This window comes from Mesoplodon densirostris, chromosome 2 (assembly GCF_025265405.1).
Source record: "Mesoplodon densirostris isolate mMesDen1 chromosome 2, mMesDen1 primary haplotype, whole genome shotgun sequence".
Taxonomy (NCBI): Eukaryota; Metazoa; Chordata; class Mammalia; order Artiodactyla; family Ziphiidae; genus Mesoplodon; species Mesoplodon densirostris.
The window spans coordinates 160793524-160814938 of record NC_082662.1 but is presented as its reverse complement, the minus strand read 5'-3'; the positions used below and the strand labels follow the sequence as shown (position 1 = coordinate 160814938).

The 21415-nt window shown below is 41.5% G+C and overlaps 1 protein-coding gene across 2 annotated transcripts; it reads right to left on the bottom strand.

Moving 5' to 3' along the window:
* Positions 1 to 10171: 10171 nt before the first annotated feature.
* SERPINC1 (serpin family C member 1) lies at positions 10172 to 20135 on the bottom strand. Of its 2 annotated transcripts, none has more exons than XM_060088567.1 (7): positions 20095 to 20135; positions 17660 to 18029; positions 17134 to 17349; positions 16309 to 16446; positions 14198 to 14588; positions 13053 to 13117; positions 10172 to 10348 (listed from the first exon to the last, which is right to left on the bottom strand). In XM_060088567.1, the coding sequence occupies exons 1-7, from the start codon at positions 20133 to 20135 to the stop codon at positions 10172 to 10174; spliced, it is 1398 nt and encodes a 465-aa protein (XP_059944550.1). The 2 variants fall into 2 exon arrangements, with proteins under 2 accessions (XP_059944550.1, XP_059944549.1); XM_060088566.1 differs by lacking the exon at positions 20095 to 20135 and adding an exon at positions 19252 to 19400.
* Between the last annotated feature and the right edge of the window lie 1280 nt (positions 20136 to 21415).

Here is a 21415-nt window from a genome sequence, read left to right as displayed (position 1 = left end):
TTATACTACATTTTATAGATGAGGAAACTGTTGAGCCCAAGATTACACAATGGATAAATTGCAGAGCCAATATTTACCTATCTGATTCCAAAGCCCAGGCTATCTCCAGTACATCGTGTTAACTCTGTTTACTTATAAGAGTTGGAGTGAACTAGAATATACAATAGCCAGTAACAGCACTGCTTTTAGTGAACTTTTAATTCAGGAATAAGTGGAAGATTTCTTCACGAGATAAAGCAGTTGACCTCTGAGCAGATGTTGAATGATGAATATTTTCTGGGGATATTGCCCACCAATTTAGAGGAGTCACCCATTTGGTAGTTCTAACTGTGAATGAGTGATTGAGTTACTACCAAGGCAAAAATTGAAAGATAGATAGCATTCCAGTTATCTATTGCTGTGTAATGAACTATCCTAAACCTTAGTGACTTAAAACAGCAACTACTTTATATATCACATGATGTTGTGAGTCAGAAATTCAGGAAAGGCTTGTCTAGGCAATTTCTTACTCCCTGTGGTGATAACTCAGGTCACCTGGTAGTATTCAGCAGGTGGTTGGACTGGTCAGGAGTGTCCAAGATGATCTCACATTCCTGACACCTTGGTTGGGAGGGCTAGAAGACTAGGCCCAGCAGGCCTCCTCTCCCTCTCTGGAGTCTCAGGGACTCTCTATCTGATCTCTCCATCATAGTAGTCAGAGTTATGAAATGGCAGCTCAGGCCTCCAAGAGGCTGGGCAGAGGATGCCAGTCCCCTTCAAGGCCAGGCCCAGAGCTATCATAGAGTCATCACCATACACTACTGGTCAAAGAAGTCACTGGTCAGCCCAGATTTAAGGGGAGAGGAAATACCTTACCACTTGATGGAAGATGTGTCAAGGATTTGGGGCCAACTTTAATCTGTTATAGGTAGCATTAGATTTTTGTGATTTGTCTTAACTCTTGTGTGTTCATTTAGGTCAGTTGTTTGTGCCATAGAAACCACTTCTTATATCTACCATGGGTCAGTAAAGGAGCTAGAAGGAGAATGAGACAAATACCTGGAACAGATTTCTTTAGCTTCCCACCTCCTGAGTTTCATTTATATTATAGCAAAATTTCCACGTTTTCTTTTGTTCCAAGTTCCAAACTGTGAGCATTTGCCGTTTTTTTTTTTTTTTCCTGTGAAGCCACAGTAACTGTCTATGCTAAACCAGAAATACTCTAGAGGGATTAAAAAGCTTGCTGTTACAGACCTTGATTTATTAGAGATGTCAGCTGTATTTAATTTACAAATAGGCAAGAACTCCTGTGGTATGGAAAATTTATATGGCTGCTAAATCTGTTTCAACAGGAGTTTCTATTAGTGGCTAGATGGATTGTATTCTTGAGATGATTGCAAGTTTTGCCTTCATATCCTACACATCTTTACTGCCACCATACCACCTCTGGCACAAATTTATGCTAGGAGAATAGATTCATTCCATTTATATTACCTTCCATATGGGTAAATCTGTTGCCCAATTTTATAGTTGTTAATCTTTTAAAATTATCAGTTGCTATCAGCTTCTGTTATATAGAATAACAAATCATTGAATTTTTACAATTTTTGGTTAGACTTGTCAAATTTAGGATGCTTTATTTAAATTCCTGCTGGCTTATAAATGGACTTTTATTGCCTTCAGAAGGTATACTGGCAGAGAATGGATTCTGCTCTAAAAATGGTCATCCCCAAATGAATACACTTTCTAAGAAAAGAAAGGTTTGGTATTTTCTATCCATTCCATGTATAGTGGTTTCCTAGAGAATTAGTTGTGAGGGCTTCTTGCTGGTCATCCCCAATTATCATATAGTGAAGAGATCTCTGTTCCCTGGTCAGGCCTCAGAAATTACAAATACAGGATATAAAAGGGGTACTCAGGGCTGAAGACTTAATTTAGGACTCTAGAAAATGCTGGGAAGAGAAAAGAAAGATTTCGGCATTTGTGGTTGAATAACCAGGGTTGGAATGTTTGAGTCATTTAGGCATCAGGATTAATTAGATTTTATCATATAATGATTGGGGCAAATTTTGATGAATAAAAATAAAATAGCCTTAACATTTTCTTTTTTATCCATATTTCCACTCTGCTGTACCTCAAAGTCTGCTCTTTGTGACAGAGAAGCCTTTGAAAATATACTCCCAGGTAATGAAAAATTGGTTCTAGGTACTTTTGCTAGAACCATCTTTGCCATAGTCAACTTTGCCGCAAGCATTTTCACCTTATAACTAATTTGCTGTAAGGCAATTTTGCCATAAAAGATAAAAAATAAAAGAGGGACATTAAAAAGGACATAATGAAGCATGAAAAATGAATAACAAAATTTAAAAAACTTTATTGCAAAATACAAAATACTTGAATACCTCTAAAATGTGTGTAGATTCATGGCAATCCTGCACAAATAACTGATTTTGTGTGTTGTACCTAAGCACTTGTTTTCCAGGTCTTTCATTCTTAGTATTTTATACTTTTTTTTTTTTTTTTTGCTTGTTGATTCATCTCCTCATTCAGCATTGTGCTTTTTCTTTTTGCTTAAATTTCTTCCTTCATTAAGAGAGGTATCAGTTTCCAAATACCAGGATGCATATTTGTAGCCAAGCTTTGTATTGCATTGTGAAAGCCTCTGCACTGTTGTTTGTTCTGGGCATTTTGTCATATGTCCATTCATAGACCTTCCAAAGTTCTGTGGGAAATGTGAGTTCAACTCTGCACCTTTGAGGCTTTTGGCCTCTTTATCCTCCAATGTAGTGTTTCAAAATAAGAAACCAACTCTTGGGGCAAATCATCATTATCTGTCAGCTCAATAAAGGCATCAGTAATGTTGCTAACTGGGAGAAATGCCAGTCGAAACCAATCAAACCAAAAATTCATCCATTTATTTTATCTTTTGTGGTAAAAATTGTCTTATGACCAATTAGTTATGCTGTGAAAATGTTTGCAGCAAAGATGCTTATAATGAAAATACTGGACACTTGAAAAATATTTGATAATCTATGAAGATGCCTCTCATTCGGTTTCTTACAGCTCTTTGGGCCCTCCTCTAGATTCTCTGTGACTCTTAAATTTGAAATCACCTGGTGGTTGCACGAAAACTAAGTATAGCTGTTTCTTGAACAATGTGGGAGTTAGGGTGCCGACCTCTGCACGTGGAAAATCCCCCTATAACTTATAGTTGGCCTCCGTTTCTGTGGTTCCTCTGCATCCAGGGATTCAACCAACCACTGATGGTGTAGTACTGTAGTATTTACTATTGAAAAAAAACCTGGCTATAAATGGACCCATGCAGTTCAAACCCATGTCGGTCAAGGGTCAACTGTACTGTGGTCTCAAATTGAAAAAGAGAACAAAGTCAAGAGAAAGGGAACCTGCAGATTGACAAAATACTTATTCTTTCTTTTCAGCATCACAAGTCTAAACCATTTAATAACCACATCCTGAGAAATTCCTTAAGGTTTAGATTTCTGCTTTTAGCATACCTTGTAGCAGATGTTTTGACATTTTTGAAGATGATCTACTGAGTTTCCTATAAATAGAATCCTAACTACAGTGGTTCTTAAAGAACCACTGCAAAAACAGAATTACAACACAGGGAACAAAGCTTAAAATGTGTTTCCTCTGGAAGCCAAGATGCTAAATCAGGAGTCACTACGTGTGACTGGAATCCACCTCTAGAATGGCTATCAGCCAGATAGCAAAGATATTTAGAATTTATATGGTATTTGATATTTTTACAAAAATGATTTTGAATCATGTAACTTGAAGTTTTAAAAAATGAGCCTGTTTTCTTTTTGGAAAAGTGGGCCAATAAAAATAACACTAATATAATTCAATTGTATATGCATGTGCATTGAACACAGAGTGGTATACTAAAGATAGTTCATGCAAATAATTTTTGTGGGAAGTTTGGCTATTTTCTTAATATCTTTTTTCATAAATGTATGTTTATAAATATATTTACTCATCCACTATGACCTTGGTAGCTTTAGAAGCATTTTGTTAGCTGTATCATTGATTATAAAAATCAAATTCTTGGCATAGTAGGCTATGAGAGCTTTTAGTTGCTTTGTTTGTATTTTGGCTAAGAAAATTGTTTCTTGCACTTTCTATTTATAAAGATGTTATAACACTTTGCACCCACTTAGTGCAGCTGTTCTTCAGCGACAAAAGATGTAGGCATTAAAGTGAAATGTATGTTTAGAAGCCTGGCAAAAGGAGGGATCTCAAAAGAACAAATTTGGCTTGCATCTACCTGAGCAAAGCTGGGGGATAATATAAAATTTAGATTGAAAGTATCTGTTGGGCTAGGTGTACAGTTGCTGCAAGTTGCATTATCATTGTGAGTTGCCAGCTATGTGTATGTGCTTTTATGTATGTATGTGAGAAAAAGGTGTCTGATGAAGGCAGATAAGTCAGTGTAGAAAATTCTACCTCCCATTAAAGACTGAGAATATTCCAAGATTGCCCTGTAGCCCCTTAGGCAGGAGGCTGGATTCCTCAGCCACCATCCACCCCATTCTCTTGTACTCACTTCAGCTCCTCTACCTCTGAGCACTTGGCTGAAGATAGAGTGTAGCTTTCTGTAGCAAGCAAAGGAAAGCCAGACCCAAAATACAGAGACTGCAGTATCTCACTTCTTGTCATGTTCAGATGTCAATGTTTGGTTTCGTTGCCCAAATCAAACAGTGTCAGAACACTTGGGTTTAGTGCTTTTAACCACTGGCTTCTATTTGGCAAGAGTAGCCCGTGGAAGTGGAGTCTTTCTGTTGTTTGTAAAGGTGCACTCAACTCCTTTTAATGATGTGAAAATTTTGTTTGAATCCTGAGGGGTTTTTTTAATTTTATTTTTAAATTGCCATTTGCAGTCCCTTTTGCGGGACTGGAATATCAACCATATTTTCCTGATAATGAGCCTTCTGCCAATATCTTAACTTGCAGTTTTGCATGCAGTTTTTTGGGTGACCTGTTTTGCTTTTAGACACTCCGAAGAGAGATTTTTCTGGTTTTAATGCCAATACTGTTAAAATAGTCAGGATGGCCTGTTGTGGGTGTCAGGAAATTCAGTTTCTGAAGTAAAATGCCACTAGGCAGGCCACGTAATCTTTAAATGCAGTTGTAGCACTCAACTGATTTGCTGTTTGGGGCACAAGTACACTGAGCCAAGTCAGGTTACCTACCGCTTGAACATTTGTTACAGCTGAGGAAGGACTACTGGCCTTTTCAGAAATATCCCAGAATGCTTTCCACCTTTTCATTTCTAATGCACTGGCTGGTTGTAATTCCAAACAGGGATTCTCTGATTAGGAGTGAAAATGAGAGAGTGATCTATTTTCAGATTTTTAGAGGTTGGCATCTGTGTTTTAGGTACTAGCTGATAAGTATTTACTTTCCTGGTGACTGGGTAGGGCAAGTGACAATACAGTGTGAAATTCCAAATGAGACAAGCAGTACTCATTGGTGAAAACTGATGTAGTAAGTTTGCCCGAATACAGTATGAATGCTATAGGGAGATGAGGCAGTAAAATCATGTGAATCTATTCACCACAGCTATTTTTTTTCTAACTATAGAATCATTGTCAGCCTATAAGCCATGCTCCTAATATCCTAGACTCAGGAATTAACTCCTGCTGGCTTACCTTTTGTTTGTGCCCAGAGTTTTGGCCTAGGCCTGTCCCGAGCTGTTTTGCTACAAACACATACTTAAGGTGCAGTCTTACTAAGTCAATGATGTACTGTCGGCAGTGTAGCCTGTTTTACAGCCACAGTGATTTATTGAAATACAAAACAAACAAAAAAGTAAGAAATGCTTAGATAATTTGTTTGAGGCATGTTAAATCTATGAATCTGGGAGGAAGCATAGAGTCTTATCTTTCTTCTGTCTGGCTTGGGTGAACAGTGACCTTAATGCTTTCTGTTACAGAGCCAGTTGACTTAGGCAAGTAGTTCTCCATCTTGGCTGCACATTAGAATCACCAGGGGCATTTTAAAAAGTACTGATGCCTGGGGCCCCCTCTAGACATTCACGTTTAAGTGGCCTGCTGTGCAACCTGGGCTTTAAAAGCTCCTCAGATGATTTTAATGGGCAGCAAAGGTTGAGAATCATTTTCTAGGTAGTCCTGAATGGTCTTTGGCAGGATAACCTCTACCTGGTTCTCTTTTGTCATAAGATACCTTTATTGGTATCCCAGGCATGGCTCTGAGTTTAAAACTCAGAGTGGGCCAAGGCTCAAGTGGTAAAACGGATCATTTATTTGTCCTCGGAGTAATTCAGTAGAGAGATGTTGCCATCCACCCAGTTTCCTCTCTATACCAAAGTATGCATAAGTCAGCAAAACAGATTTTCAAAGTCTGCTCCCTAGAATCCTCTTTCCCTTGCATATGTGATTTAAGTGGAGATTTTTTTAACTCTGCTAGGTGAAATGGAATGCTTGAACTTTTTAAGAGAGCCAAGCCCAAGCCACCTAGGGTGATTTTTATTTGTAAAGTAAGCAGGTGGCATTGTTAAAGTTAATGAAGAAAAAAAGGAGGGCCCTTTCTGGGGTGATGGTGATGTATTTGATTGTTTCTTAGCCTGTCTTCTAAGTGGGATTTCAATGTAAAGTGACTTTCACTTTTCCATGTTTCTTTGTGAATTAAATGCACTAGCTAAGGTGTAAATATTTCTGAGTTTTACATGAAATGTGAAGTGAGTCATTTCAGCATCTTTGTTCCAGGATATCAAAGACTTAACCCAGTAATTCCCAAACGAGTTTTCATATCTTTCATTCTCCCCCCAGGTATAAAGATACCTGCCCATGGCAACCTCACACGTGATAATGGGGAGGGGAGAACTGTTTGATTATCCTTAAAAAAGTGAGAACCACCATTCAAACTAATTAGCTACCAAGTGATTTCTAATTCATGAAAGAAATTTGTGTTTAAGAACAAGTTCAAATATAGCAGTCTCTCATCTGAGAGACTACCGGCACTGTAGAAATTTTCATTCATATATTGCCTACAAATAATTGATAAGTTAAATTTCAAATAGGTGGTGTGTTTGAGAAGAAAAAGTGGGTGGAAGGAAAAATTGCTACTGCAGAGGACTGAATTAGCATCAGGCTATGAAATTTCATTAAAATAACATTAAGGCCTGGCTGTTTGCTTAGCATGTGTATGCTGCAATGTCAGAGAAAAATGCCTCCTATGCCTTAGAAGATTTGTGAAGGCTTCCTTATATTGGGTGGAATAGAAGAGCAATAGCCTTTGAGACTTGTTTGCATCCAGAGAGTAGTAGCCCATTAGGGTTTTCATACTGAGGAACATGGTAGAGTACTGTGAAACACTGTTGAACTTTATGCAAATCACACCGCACTGGATTTTAAGATTTGGGGAAGAAGAGTAGAGGAGGAGGAGGAGGGGGAAGTAATGGTAAAAATATATATAGAGAAACTTGTACTATATTTTACACCAGTAATGAAACAAATTCCCTATCAGGAATTCTCTATCAGGACTGTGAAGCTCTGCCAAGTTCTTCTGTCCTACTGATTGGCTTGCTGATTCCTCTTAAACCTCTAAGAAATCCTTTCTGAAAGAGCTAAACAAAAGCTGGTCTGACTGCAGTTTCACCACCCTGTCCCATCCCCATATTCACAACAAAAGAAAAACATTCCCAAACTATAGGCAAAAGAAATGTCTCAGTCCATTAACTTTTCATCCTCTATGGTCTATGTTCACTATTTTAGCCTGTTGAATTATTTTGTGATCTAATGGCAGAACTTAAATAGATCTGCCAGATCAGTCAGGAACCAATGGCTTCTCCTTTAAGAAATCTTAAAATCCGAACTCTCAATTTTTGGCACGTCAGCATAAGTGAGTAAAGGGAGAAGTAGGTTGAAAGAGCACTTAGGGAATTCCCTGGCGGTCCAGTGGTTAGTGGGTCCTTGGCGCTTTCTTTGCCAAAGACCTGAGTTCAATCCCTGGTCAGAGAACTAATAAGATCCCTCAAGCCACTTAGATTTCCCTTAGATATCCTGGCTTCTCATAATTTCAGGTGGGACCCACTTATGCTCTGTCTCTGAGAAGAAAAGACAAGACAGAGGGTTCTAAGATAGAAAGGTCAATGTATCCGAAATATGGTTTCCTTCAGATGGATATAGTCGGAAAGAAATCTGTCCACCTGTTCTCAATGGTGCTTATATGGTGGGTGACAGCTGTCTCCCATCTACCTGTCCCTGGCACTGTGCCTTCCCACTGGTCACTGTGAAAAGCAGATCACACTGGACTCAGAGGCCAGAATCCAGGACAATTTCCCCCTTCTCATCACTTCATACAGCTAATAATGTAGCATTTACTTCTCTTTGGCAAATTCTTGGGTTTGTCCCCCAAGAAATAGTAAAGCATTTATAGGAAAACAGAAAGTAAGATTCTGGTGGTAGCTATCAAATTAAGAGATTACAGGAAAAATTTAACTTCCCCTCAGCTGATATTTATTGATAGCAAGGACCAACTATGCCTTCTCATCCTGAGTTTCTAAAGGCTACCATAATATTTCTAAGCAACAAACTTATCTAACATTTTTTCACAACTTGTTAATCAAGGATTCATATTAAAACAGACAATCAATTTCTAAAATGTTATCCCTGAAAGGGAATGAGATAGAGTCTTTAACTAGAAGAACCTACCGGTCTGTTTTTTCCCTTTGAAAAAACTAACATTTGAGGTTTGTGTCTTTCATCTGAAGCGATTACTCCATTAATAAAGATGCCTCAGAAAAGTCGGTGAGCCAGGCTAGCACTCTTGCACCTCTGAGGGTGCTGGACTGGGTTTGTACATCTTATTTCCTTAGAGAATATCTGTTTTTATTATGACCTTAACTATAAATACCTATATATAGGAATAGGATTTTCTCTCACCCCACCCTCTTTTAATCATTATCACTTAAGTGTAAACCACACCTCCCCCCACCCCACTTTTACTGAAAAAATGCACTTTAATTCCTAAGGAGAGTGGCTGTTCCTCACCCTGAAGCCAGATTACTTCAGGAGGAGAGTTGAGGAGGGAGAACTCTTGGTAGACCTCGTGAAATTAACTAAATTCCATAATGTAAACACAGAAATCAACCATTTTTAAGCTGCCCCCCACCCCCAGCCAAAGGGAAAAAGAAACAACCGAATGAAAAAGTTCAAAATGCCTACCTTGATTTTGGAAGTTTCACTGGGGAAAATACCCAATGTTAAATTATTTTCTCAGCTACCAAATTATCAGAAACTTGTGGGTGGTTTCGTGGGAGTCTGAGACTTTTTTTTTTTTAATAAAAGGCAAGTGAATCACAGGCTACAAAATATGATCCTGATTTGTGTCGTTTCTAAGTATGAGATTTGTTCTCCCCCTTAATTTGACAGGCATTCTCAGTCTCTCCTCCTGTAGATTCTGTCCTTCCCCTGATGACAAGCCAATAGTTCTTGGTGGGGTTGCATGCCTCCTAGAGCCCTAGGAGCCCTGTTGTGTCGGGGGAGGGGGGAGGGCAGGAGGGTGGGCAGAGACTGGGGTTGGGGGAGGGAGATTCAGAGAAAGTGAAAATATATGGGTTTATATAAACATATTTAAAGCAGTTTAGCAAAAGCTTTCTCGTTGAACAGCTTTAAGAACAATGTGAATGAAATATTAGCAACTTGGTTAGTCATTTGAAAAGTCTATTAATGTATACTTGAAATTCTGTTTGTATAAAAATACATTTTCCTCTTTATTTTAACACTGTGTAAAAGAACATTATGCATGTGAGTGGTTTGAGAATTAAATGATTTAATATTCAGATTTGAATCTCTGTCTTTTCTGTATAGAGATTAATTCGTTTTAAATTTTTGGATTTTTTTTAGTATGAGGGGATTACCTAGATTTCAAGCTCCCCCTGCCCTCTCAGGATGCCTAACCATCTTTCAAGATGAAGCAGTGACATATCTCCCTTCTTCACTTTCTTTACCCAGATGTGTTCACTGGTAGAGAACAATTGAAAGCCTCATTTTACCAAATGCCCAACAGCATCTCTATCCATTTCTCCTTTCCTTGTCTTCGTTTCAGGTGGCAAAGTCCATTCGTAATTGTGAGATATGGGAGTAGTTGTATTTATTTTTACTTCTATTCAAAAACCAAAATAGGAAGAACTATAAAGGATAACATTTTAGTTAACACAAGGGTTGGCTACTCTGCCCATGAAGATAATAGTGTTCAGAGCAACTTCCCTGATAAGAACCAGGAAGGGCCTGTTGGCCTTGAAGGTCACTCTGCTGGGGTTCAGCGAACGGCCAGCAATGCCAATGACGGTACTTGCTGCTGCTTCACTGCCTTCCTCGTTTACCTGCAGGTCAAATAGGAAACAAACTGCTACATTAGCTACTCTGCAGCTCATTACAGGCAGGTAAATCATCCATCGACACAGCAATTCCTCAAAATGCCATTTGTTTTCCAGGTGAAAGTACACTTGGGTCAGGTTGGGTTCCCTCTGGAACCCTACTTTTAGTCTTTCTTTCGTCCACTGAATATTGATGTAAGCACTTGTATTCATCCAAGCCTTGTGCTGAATAATAAGTGCCAGGGTCCATTCAGATAATCTGTAAACCAGAAATCTGGATGTATACGAGGTTGTCACATTTCTGGCTGGCACCATTGTATATGGTATTGTACTAGATACTAAAAGACATTTTGACTCCAGATTAGAGCACTATAGTTGAGATAGTTTCACTCCTGGAGCATCAAGATCCCAGATACAACTACTGTAAGCAGCCACTCAGGAACTAGGGCCTATGAAAAGAGGAGGGTCCTCTGGCTGGATGAGATGAGTACTTCTTGGAGCAGTAGACTGAAGTGATGGTATTTGAACTTGCTGATAAGTAGAACTGCACAGGTCTGGAGGGAGATATCTTTAGAAAACTTTGTTTGGGGACCCAGAATGTCACTAAAACTCTGTCCCTGCCTCTAATGAAAGCACTTCAGATCCCTGAGTCTTGAGGAGCTGGTTGATGCTGTTCTCTCCCTCCCTCCTTCCTTACCACCTTCCTTCTGGCCATACTGTCTATTTCATGATCATTCTAGTACTAAATTTATGAGCAGACTGGAGCTTTTGTAAGACCAGGATCCTTTTATTCAAATCAGATTCTGGTTTTTAATGGCTTCTCAGGAGATCTACAATCAGTTGGGGTGTGTGTATTGGGTTCCCAAGAGCCATGGAGGAGCCTTGCATCATTGTTTAGTTGGCTCAAGTAGACAAAATGAATGTAAACTTCTGCTTCTTCTTAATAGTTACTCAAGGCCCTCAAGGAGGTCTGAGCTGACCACTTCGATTTGGGGTCCTTGGAAGAAGATTCTCAATCATAGTTAAAACCCTGAGGACTCATCTTCCCTTGCAGCCTTTCTAAGTGCTCTTTCTTCCATAATCCATATGGTATCGGTGTTGTTTTTACTTCCAAAACCATGAATCCAGTACTCATGTAAAATCCCCTGTTCTGACCTCAGTATCTTTAAGATATATCCCTCTGCTCTTGCTGTTGTCCTACAGGTCACTAACATCTATTGTCCTATGGATTATACTCCCACATTGAGGATTTTGTTGCCTAGCCCGTAGCCTTTCTGTCTATCCTAACTCCTGATACCATGGGACCTAGACAATTAAAATATCGTGGTAGGAGACCCATTCAATACTCTAACCTCCCATGTCTTTCATCTCATCAAACCCAATGAGCATTACCTTCACTTAAGGAAACCAGTCCCTGGCTACACCTTGAACTTGCCATCTCTCAGAACATCTAGACTTTTGAGATTATAATTACATTATCCTTCTCTCAGACTATATAACCTTCGGTTTTTTTAAGCTATCACACTTCCTCACTCCCATTACAATTACTCTGACCTCCTCCTGTCCCTTGATCCCTCCACTTTCCTCCTAACTACATATTTCCCACTGAGCTTGGACTCTGCAACTATATTTACTAGCATGATGCCCTGAAACCTTTCTCTCTGACCACAATCTTCTTTCTTTGCAATTTCCTCAATCCTGTGACCTTCTCTAACATTGCCCCATCACATTTCCCTCATAGCCTGGTTCCCCCAAAGAATAATCTGTGTAAATGGTTCCCAAACCGGGTTGTGCATCAGAATTCCTTGAGGAGCTTTGTAAATATACAGATTCTCAGACCCCATCCTGAGTCAAGCTCCCCAGAAAGCTAATGCCATTGATCTATATAGCTCAGTATTTGTTTGAGAACCAGAAGTTCTAAAGGCTTTATACAGCTCTAACTCTAGTAAAGGTTTCCATGGGCATCTTAGTTGGGGCAACACTAGGTTAAGCAATACTGAACCATTTTCTTCACTGTGGAACTGCTCAGACGTCGGCACTCCAATGTGCATTAATTCTTGTTAATTTCTCAAGAAGAGGATGTACATTTATTTGACCATCTAACTTTCTGTTACCTGCAGTATAGTCTAGAGCTCTAGTTTTCTGGAACACACTTTAGGACCTGATCTACACTCACCAGCTCCCCTTCCTTACTTTCCACTTGCTCTTCAGCCATTACAACTAGGCATGTGCCCCTACTGCGCTGTCCAAATTCCTCAGGGAAAAGTCACCTTGGTCACTTTTCAAAAAATCTTCTTACTAGATGCTTTCCATTGTCTTAACACTCCTTCCTGGGTTTCCATTAGCTCATCCTCTCCTGGTTCTCCTCATCTGAATGCCTTTGCTGGCTGTTTTTCCTGTGTCACCTTCCCCTTAATGTCTATGTTCCCAGGAGAGGTAGAGGATGGAGGGTGGAACAATTAGACCATGAGGGCTTCAAGTCAGGGCTATATTGTAGCAGTCCTCGTGGAGGAGGGCGCTACAGATTTGGGGTTTGAGGGACACTGGAATCATGCCTTTTTCCACAGCCGTCTCCTAGTGTTCACACATCTGCTGTCTACACTGTAAGAGCCAGTGGAGGAACAACTCCAAAGTTACTAATCACATGAGATATTGACGTATTGAATAAAAAAGCAGCAGAAGAATAGAGAGCGAAGAGAGGTGTACTCACCTCAAGAAATGCCTTGTGGAATGCATCTGAGACATAGAGGTCGTTCCGGCCTTCTGCAACAATACCTAGAAGGAAGACCAGAGAAAGCTTTGTGAAATGGGAGAAGGTTAGCTTCAACCCACAGAAAGGAATTCAGTTTAAATTAAGAGGTCCTTTGGGGCTTTTTTGAAAAATAGAAAGAAATTCTGGACCCTCACTTAATGATACCCTGAAAAATAAATACATGTTAAAAATAATAAAGTACTTTGGGTTTATTCAGCCTGGCTCCTGTGAATTTAATCTCCTGCTTCAGCTCATGGGGGGTTGGGGTGGGGGGAGGTGAGGACTCTGTTCTTAAAGAAAAACTCACTCCATCTGGTAGGAATGTCTTCCCTTCCAGTGTGGCAACACTTTGGGAGTGGTTTTCAGACTTAGTTTAAAGATAGACCATTAAAGGTAAATCCAATTAACTAATGTTGTAAATTCCTTTTTAAAAAAAGAGATATTTTAGGGAATTCCCTGGCGGTCCGGTGGTTAGGACTCCGTGCTCTCACTGCCAAGGGTTCAATCCCTGGTTGGAAACTAAGGTCCCACAAGCCACACAGTGCAGCCAAAAAAAAAAAAAAGAGAGAGAGAGATTGTAATGCATATTTTTAAAGGATGGTGGGTTGGAAGAACCAAACCAACTTAACACCGTTATCAGAGTATCAAAACTGGGAAGGGGGTGACTGTATCTGTCCATGTGACCTTAGAAATCACATGAGTCCTTTGGAATATCAGGTGAAGAAGGGCTATTACATGTCAGCTATGCCTATTTTGTGGGACCCGGATGTCCCTGGCTCTTAATCATATGTCTCCTTGCTCTGAATTTTCTGATGCTTTTCAAGTTCTTTTCTACCTGGTCCCATCTCTTCTATCAGTTACAGACTCAAAAGGTTCCAGTGCCATATGGGCCTAGATACAAGAGATCCAAGAGCCAACGTCCCATTTTACAGAAGAGAAAACTGACACCTTGAGAGGGAAGGGATTTCCCTGAGTTAGCAGTAGAACTGGGATTAGAATCCAGGTGTCCTGATTCGCCCTTTTCTACTCTTTCCCCATCTCTTCCACCTTTGGTCAGACTTCTTTGGGGACAGAGAGAGGAGGAAAGTCCTTCCTGCACTCACCTGGGAGCTTGGACTTCTCAGGGCTGAAGAGGTCCTCAAGGCCCATGTCTTGCAGCCGCTCCTTCACGCTGAAGCTGTCCTCGATGCGGAAGTGGGGCATGTGGACCACCAGCAGTGTCTCTGCCAGCTCATCTAGCCACTCCTGCAGCACCTCTGGGGTGAGTTCCTGTTCCACCTTGGTCAGGCTCTTCTCAAGCTTGGGCAGGATGAGCACCATGGTGATGTCATCACCCTTGAAGGGCAACTCAAGCACCTGGGTGCCCTCTGCCACGCGCCGATAGCGGAACTTGCCTTCCTGGTACATCATGAATACTGAACACGACTCCCCATTGGCCTTGTAGAAAAGTTCTTTCCTTGTGTTCTCAGGGCTGAACTTTGACTTCCACAGGCCCTGGAAGAAGATGCCAGGTGGGAGAATCACAAAGCAAGAAGACCAAAAACATCCGTAGGAGAATATTGACATGGGAAGTAGTCACAATATTTTATTACATTAATATGTAAGTGTAATTGTTAAGAACAAAGGCTAGAGGGATATGCATGCAAAGGTCTTAACACTGACTATGTCAGAGTGATAGAATCATGAGTCGTTTTTTTTTCTGTGAACTTTTCTGTATTTCCTAGATTTTCAGCAGTGACTATTTGCTTTTATAACAAGAAAAATAAAAACAAGAACAACCTACTGGCCTCTTTGCAAGTCTCTTCTGGAGTTTAAATCTAATTGCCTTTTGCTTTCTGCCTCCCACCAGCCTCTTTCTGAAAGGCCATCCTCCAAAATGCTGGGCTCTGTTCCTGATGAATAAAGCCGGACAGAGGTAATAACCCCAGGGGGGTCATCTGGGAGTCCTGCCGGGCAGAGAGTGAGGCCTGGCCAACTTTCTGTTCAAAGAAGGAGGGGATACAAGACACTCCTTTGACATTTCTGAGTTGTAAGTATCATTCCTTGTCATCTTCTGGCTCTTTGATTTTGGGACAAGTCATTTAACTCTTTGAGTGGTGGTTCTTCATCTGAAAGATTAGGAGCTGGTTGTCACTAATATTTGTAGGATGCTTACTGTGTGCCAGGCACTGCTCCAAGCATTTTGTGTGCATTAACTTAATCCCTTCAGTAACCGTGTAAGGTAGATGTATCATTATTACCATTTTATAGATGTAGAAGTTGGGGCATAGAAAAGTCCCAAGTAACTTGCTCAAGTTTACAGTCAGAAATGGAAGAGTCAGAATTTAAATTAAGTAATCGGTCTGAGCAGCCCAAGTTCACATTTGTGATGTTATGAAGATCAGGAGGACTAATAAAAGGCAAAGTGTTCCATAAATTGTAAAGGGCAGTACACATTGTAGAAATGCAACCTACTCCATTCTTAGGGTGAGGGACCCCCCAAGCAACAGAGTAATTGACAACAGCAGTGACTGGCTAACCCCCTGGGCCCAGTCGGGGAGAAGAGTGTATCTGGAGCATGACCCGGGAAGGGCACAATTCAACCTGCATTAAGCTGGAGGCCCTCCTGAGTATCAATGGTCTGTTTATTCCCAGGACCTTCTCCGTCATCCTTCCTAAATGTAATAAAGTTGGAACAGTCTTTAGAACTCTTGACTCTCTGAGAAAGACAAAGCCGTCTGCATGATCATGTAACAAGGCTTCTGCAAAGTTTGAGGTTAGTCTGGCATCAGGAGGTTCAAAAGCTTCAGGCAACAGGAATTTTGAGTCACTGCAGAAGCTGCTCTAGATGATGGAGAAAATCTCATCACTGAGGATTGTCTATAGACTGTCATTTTGTTCCAGATTTCAAAATGGAGTTAATTAAGGACAGGAGAAATCGTCACATATATATGAGAATTTATTACCACGCACACCTTGCTGCTGAGCATGCTGGGTCTGTGAGTGTGTACACTTTGCCTTGGGCCCAGAGACACTAACAGGCCCCCTTTGGACCTCAGCCCAGTAGCCACAGCCCTAGACATGACTCTAGACTCAGCAAATTTGTATTTTACCCAGACCATGCATGTACCATTTCTCAAAAAGATCTACTGACACATGCCCAATGGTATGAAAGAGGGTAAGCTGGAGGGAAAACAAGTCATTCCTGAGGTCTCTCCAGGGACATTTTGAGTACCTTGAAGTAAATGGTGTTGACCAGCACCAGGACAGTGAACTCATTGATGGCTTCTGGGGGAATGACGTCAGTGATACGCCCATCAGTCTTATTGGATATCCATTGGTTGATGGTCACTCTGGACTGCTCTGCATTTCCCTGAGGAGAACAGGAAACAAACCTACGCAACTGTGCTATTCAATTGGCTTCTCCATTTCCCTGTGAAGCACTTTATTTTGTCCATCATCCCTCTGCTCTTTCCCACCATTTGGTTTAAGCCATCTCTCTAACCCAGATTGGGGAAACCTCACATATCTAGTATAATGTCGTGAATCTTCCATATCGTTAATAAATGGTAACAGAAGAAAGAGAAAGAAAGGAAAGAAAAAGAGGAAGAAATAAAGAAACAGAAGAGGAGAAAGATAGTCTGAGAAAAGAAAACAAAATATTATCTTCTCTGACTCTGGAAATTTGAACTCTTATTAGTATTCATGAGATATGTTCTATGGGAAGCTAATGAGTGATGCAGGAGTGGGGGGGTGGGCAGGAGAGATGCACATGTGGTCCAAAAAGTTTGAGAAATACTGATTGAATAAAGTCAGTAGATTTCTTTGTTGCAGGACTTTTATATAACTTTTTCAGAGCAGCCTCTACAATCCAGAGATTACAGTGATTTCTCAGGTTTCAAGCAAGAATACATATCCCAGGGGCTCTGACTTACAGTATTATAACACCTCCACCTGCTTTCAACTACCATAGCAGTGTTAATTTGGATCCTGCTTCTCTATCTCTTTAATTTCTGAGTGGAGAAGAACTCTGAGGTCAGGGGTGACATCTGCAACTCACCTTGAAGTCCAGGGGCTGGAGCTTGGCTCCATATACCATCTCACTGATGTCCTGGTAGGTCTCATTGAAGGTAAGGGATTTGTCTCCAAAAAGACGGTTGGCTGATACCAACTCAGAGGATTTATTGGCTTTTCGATAGAGTCGGCAGTTCAGTTTGGCAAAGAAAAAGTGGATCTGATCAGATGTCTTCTCAGAGATGGTATCAAACTTAAAAACCTGTAGAAGCCAAAAGAAAATAGCAGTGGGTCTGGCTAACATGGGTGGTGAGTACAGTGCCAGTCAGCCCCTGACCAATAGTTGTGAGTCCCTTCAAACACAGTGCCTGGCACAGCATAAATGCTCAGCTCATGTTTTCTAGATGAATAAATGGATAAAAGAAGGATAAAGAGTAGGAAGGAGAAAGAGATAAAGAAACACAAAGAGAATGGGATACCACCTAAAGTCTCTAAAGGGCTCTAGACCAACACATAGATGTTCTCCTGGGTGTTCCAGCAAGGAGGTTAGGCAGAAGGGCTTTGGGTTGTACCTCCATCAACTGCTTGAGGGTGTTGTCACAGGCACCCAGCTTGGTCATAGCAAAAGCTGTGGAGATACTCAGGGGTGACAGGAAAATGTTGTCCTTGTCATTCTTGGAGTCTGCCAGATGCTGATAGAAGGTGGTGGCAAAGTGGAAATTGGCCTTGGACAGTTCCCAGACCCGCCGGTTGGTGGCCCCGGGGATCTTCTGCTCTGAGCCCTCGACCTCGGTTGCTTTCTTCTCTGGGGCACGGTAAATGCACATAGGATTCATGGGAATGTCCCGAGGCTTGGCTGTGCAGATGTCCTCCCCAGGGCTCCGCTGACAGGTCACACAGCTCCAGAGGCCAATAAGCAGCAAGGAGAGAAGACATACACTCCTATAGGGGGACAGAAAGCCAAGTTAAGCTAGGCTGAGAAATCACCTGTCCCACTGCCCACCACAGATTTGCCCCAGTAAAGCATAGATTACCATCCCACCTGCTGTGGCCAGGAGGAGGGCCAAAATCTTGGAAAAGTACAAGGGTCCAGGACAAGTCCAGTCCTGGACTCCTTACAAGTGGATAGTTTCAATTGCCTGGCCATAGTCATGTTGAAATTAGAATCAACTATTGAAGCAACTGAGGTTATTAGAAGTATTGTGTGCCCAAGGCCTCATGCTGGAAGATATAAAGAATGCAAAGTTTCCAATTGGTGAGATGGGACATGCACACAAGAAAAATGGCAGAGAACTTTAGTGCCCAATGAAAACTTAGGTCAGTTGGGGGAGACATTAACAGAAGCTGATTAGGGAAGGCCTCAGAAATAGATGGATTTTTAACCTGGATGTTAAAGGATTGGGAGGATTTTGATTGATTCAGCAGAGGGATTTCAGCAACATGAGAGGGTTAAGAAGGAATGAATTCTCCTAATTTGTCAATTTCATGATCTCTTTTTTTTTTTTTTTAAGTGAAATTAGTTTTATTTACTTTAGCCACAATCAATGTGCTGAAAACACCAGAAGTCTCTAGCTCCAGCCTAATCCTTCCACTGAGTTCCAGACCAGTTGTTTGCTGGACAATTCCACCTGGATGTCCTGCAGATTCCTTAGTGAAATGGGAGCAAACTGAACTCATAACTCTCACCCACACACATGTTTCTCCTTCTGTGTCCTTCAACTCAGCAAATGGGACCCACAGGTACCTGAGAGCCATCCTGGATTTCTCCCTCTTACCCTTCTCATTAGTCACACCCTAGATTCTATGCATTCTGTTTCCTTGTTCTCTCGCTGCCTTAGTTCAGGCCCTCAGCATTTTCTGATTCCTAGAAGTTTTAGTAACTGCCAACGTGTATTCGCTAAAGTAAATAAAACTAATTTCACTTTTTAAAAAAATGAGATCATGAAATTGACAAATTAGGAGAATTGGGACACCAAATTAAGTAAACCAAGAGATAAACTCTCTTGTAATGTTTTTGTAGATGAGACATGAGGGGCCAGGAACTTCCTGTGGCTGACTTGGGGCCCTTAGGTCTAGAGAGGGGAGTCTGTATGAGGGTACTGAGTCTTCTCAGTCTTCCCCCAGCAGAAAAGCAGGTTATGCACGCAGCGAAGAAAGGACTCACCAAAGTGGTCTGCTGGGCAAGCGTGGGGCTGGCTGGAAGCTGGGGGCAGCTGAGGGGTACTTGGCTTCTTGCATGATCTGAAGTGAACCCTGCAGTCCTTTTAAGAACAGAGGCACAGAATGGGAGAGCAGAGGCACTGAGGGAGCCATGGAAGGCAGGGTGAGGAAGCAGAGAGAATCTTGCCATTCTTCTCCTCAGCTTGCTTGCCTCTGTTTCCCATTTTGTCCCTCAGCTACATTTGGAAATACAAGTGGAGGCTGAGGGGGCCCTAGGAGCTCTGTTAAGCACGAAGAAAAACCAAGGTGGTCAAGCCACAGCCTCACTTCTAGCTTCCTGTAAAAAACCAGATCAAGAAGGGAATGTGTGTGATGTTGAGGGCTGCAGTCCTTTGTCAAAGGTCACTGAGACCTTGGGTGGGGGGATGGGGGATGTGACAGGGGTGGGGCAGGGGGGAATTGAGTGGAAGGAGGAGCAAAAAGGGAGTTAGGAGGTCCTCACAGATTAAATTTGTCCTCTTTTCAGATGTATGGCAGGCCCAGCAATTCCCCTTGGAGTATCTCCTGGACTGCTGTGAAGGCTGACACAGATGCAGCATCTCTGTACAAGGGAAGATATCCCCTTTGTTTCTTGGATTAAGAATCCAAGGTGTGGCTTAGGGAAAGGCCTTACCCCTAGAAGGGAGTGGGAGGGAGGGCACTTGGAATGACGTCTTCCGAACAAGTCTGATTAAAACTATCAGGGAGAGGGCCTGGTCTTCTCGAAGGTGTCGAGGTCATCCTGGTGAGTCCCTCAGAGGTCAGAAAACCCAGGAGGGCATGCAGAGGGAAAGCTCACCCCTCTTACCTTTTTCCAGCAGCTACAGTTCCTATCCCATTGGAAAGCATGGTTGCTAATCTTCCACAGGTCTGGGCGAGTGGAGATAGTGTGGTCTGAGGCAATCCCTCTGAACTGGTTCTTTTCTCTAAATCTGGATGAGGTTCCAGAGGCTAGGATGGGGGATGGAGCTGGTGAGGAGGGGAGGCCTGAGGTCAAAGGCTGATGACCTGCTCCCAGGGTTAAGCAAAGTGTAGAGCCCAGTACTGGTTAATTAGTAGAGAAGTTTTAAAGTTCAGTCAGGTCCAGAGAAAGAAGGCCCACCTTTCCTACCCATACTCCCTCACTTTCTTCTTCATCGTTATAGAAAAGGAAAAGGAGAACATATTCACAAATTTAAACTTAGTCAGAAAATACCACCTTTCCTACCCATACTCCCTCACTTTCTTCTTCATCTTTATAGAAAAGGAAAAGGAGAACATGTTCACAAATTCATTTAGTCAGAAAATACCTAGCTGATGAGAACTTTGCAGGAATTTTTTTTCTTTTTTCCTGGTTAACCAAACCAGGAGGTAAAAGATAGTCTATTTTCTACATAAATAAAATAGTATATAACTAACCAAGTTGAATGTCCAGAATGAGGGGTAGTCTTCTACCTCTCAGTGCAATATCCTCTTTCTCACAGGTTTTTAGGGAAAGAGAGAGAAAAAGAGCCCATGTTATCTAATCATAGGGGAGAGAAGAGAAATATTCTGAAACAGGTGCCACTTTCAGGCCTCTAAGAGCTGATGTGTCAGTGACCCAGTCAAGGACACACAATGGTTACTCCTGTGTGTACAGTGGACTCATTCCCCATTCAGCGTTGAAGTGGTGGGAGGGGGCACAGGAGCAGGGGCCTCAGGGTGCTGCCAAGGACATTTCTAGGGTGGATGAGCTGGGTGGGAAATACTTCGAAAAATTCTCTTGGGGGATCAGGAGACAGGGTGGGGCAGGTGAAAAACATACATGCAACTACTGACATACTTCTAAGAAGCAAACAGAACGAATTATTTTTATATATGCATATTGTTATTTTTACTTATTTTAGTTATTGGGGAGATGAAGTCAAACTAATGGAGATAAAGGGCAGATTTATGTTTACTTCCCTCTTCCTAAATAGCCTAAAACAGTATCATAAGGATTGCTGCAACTGTATTCACAGGATACAAGTATGCCACCTTCTGTGTGACTGAAGACTTCTTGAAGTTGGTATAGTCATAGGCATTCTAAAGAGTTCTTTATTCATTAGACAGGAAACTTCTACCTAGACTGAAGCTGCATCTAAGTTCTTGACTGATTTAGACCCTGGACA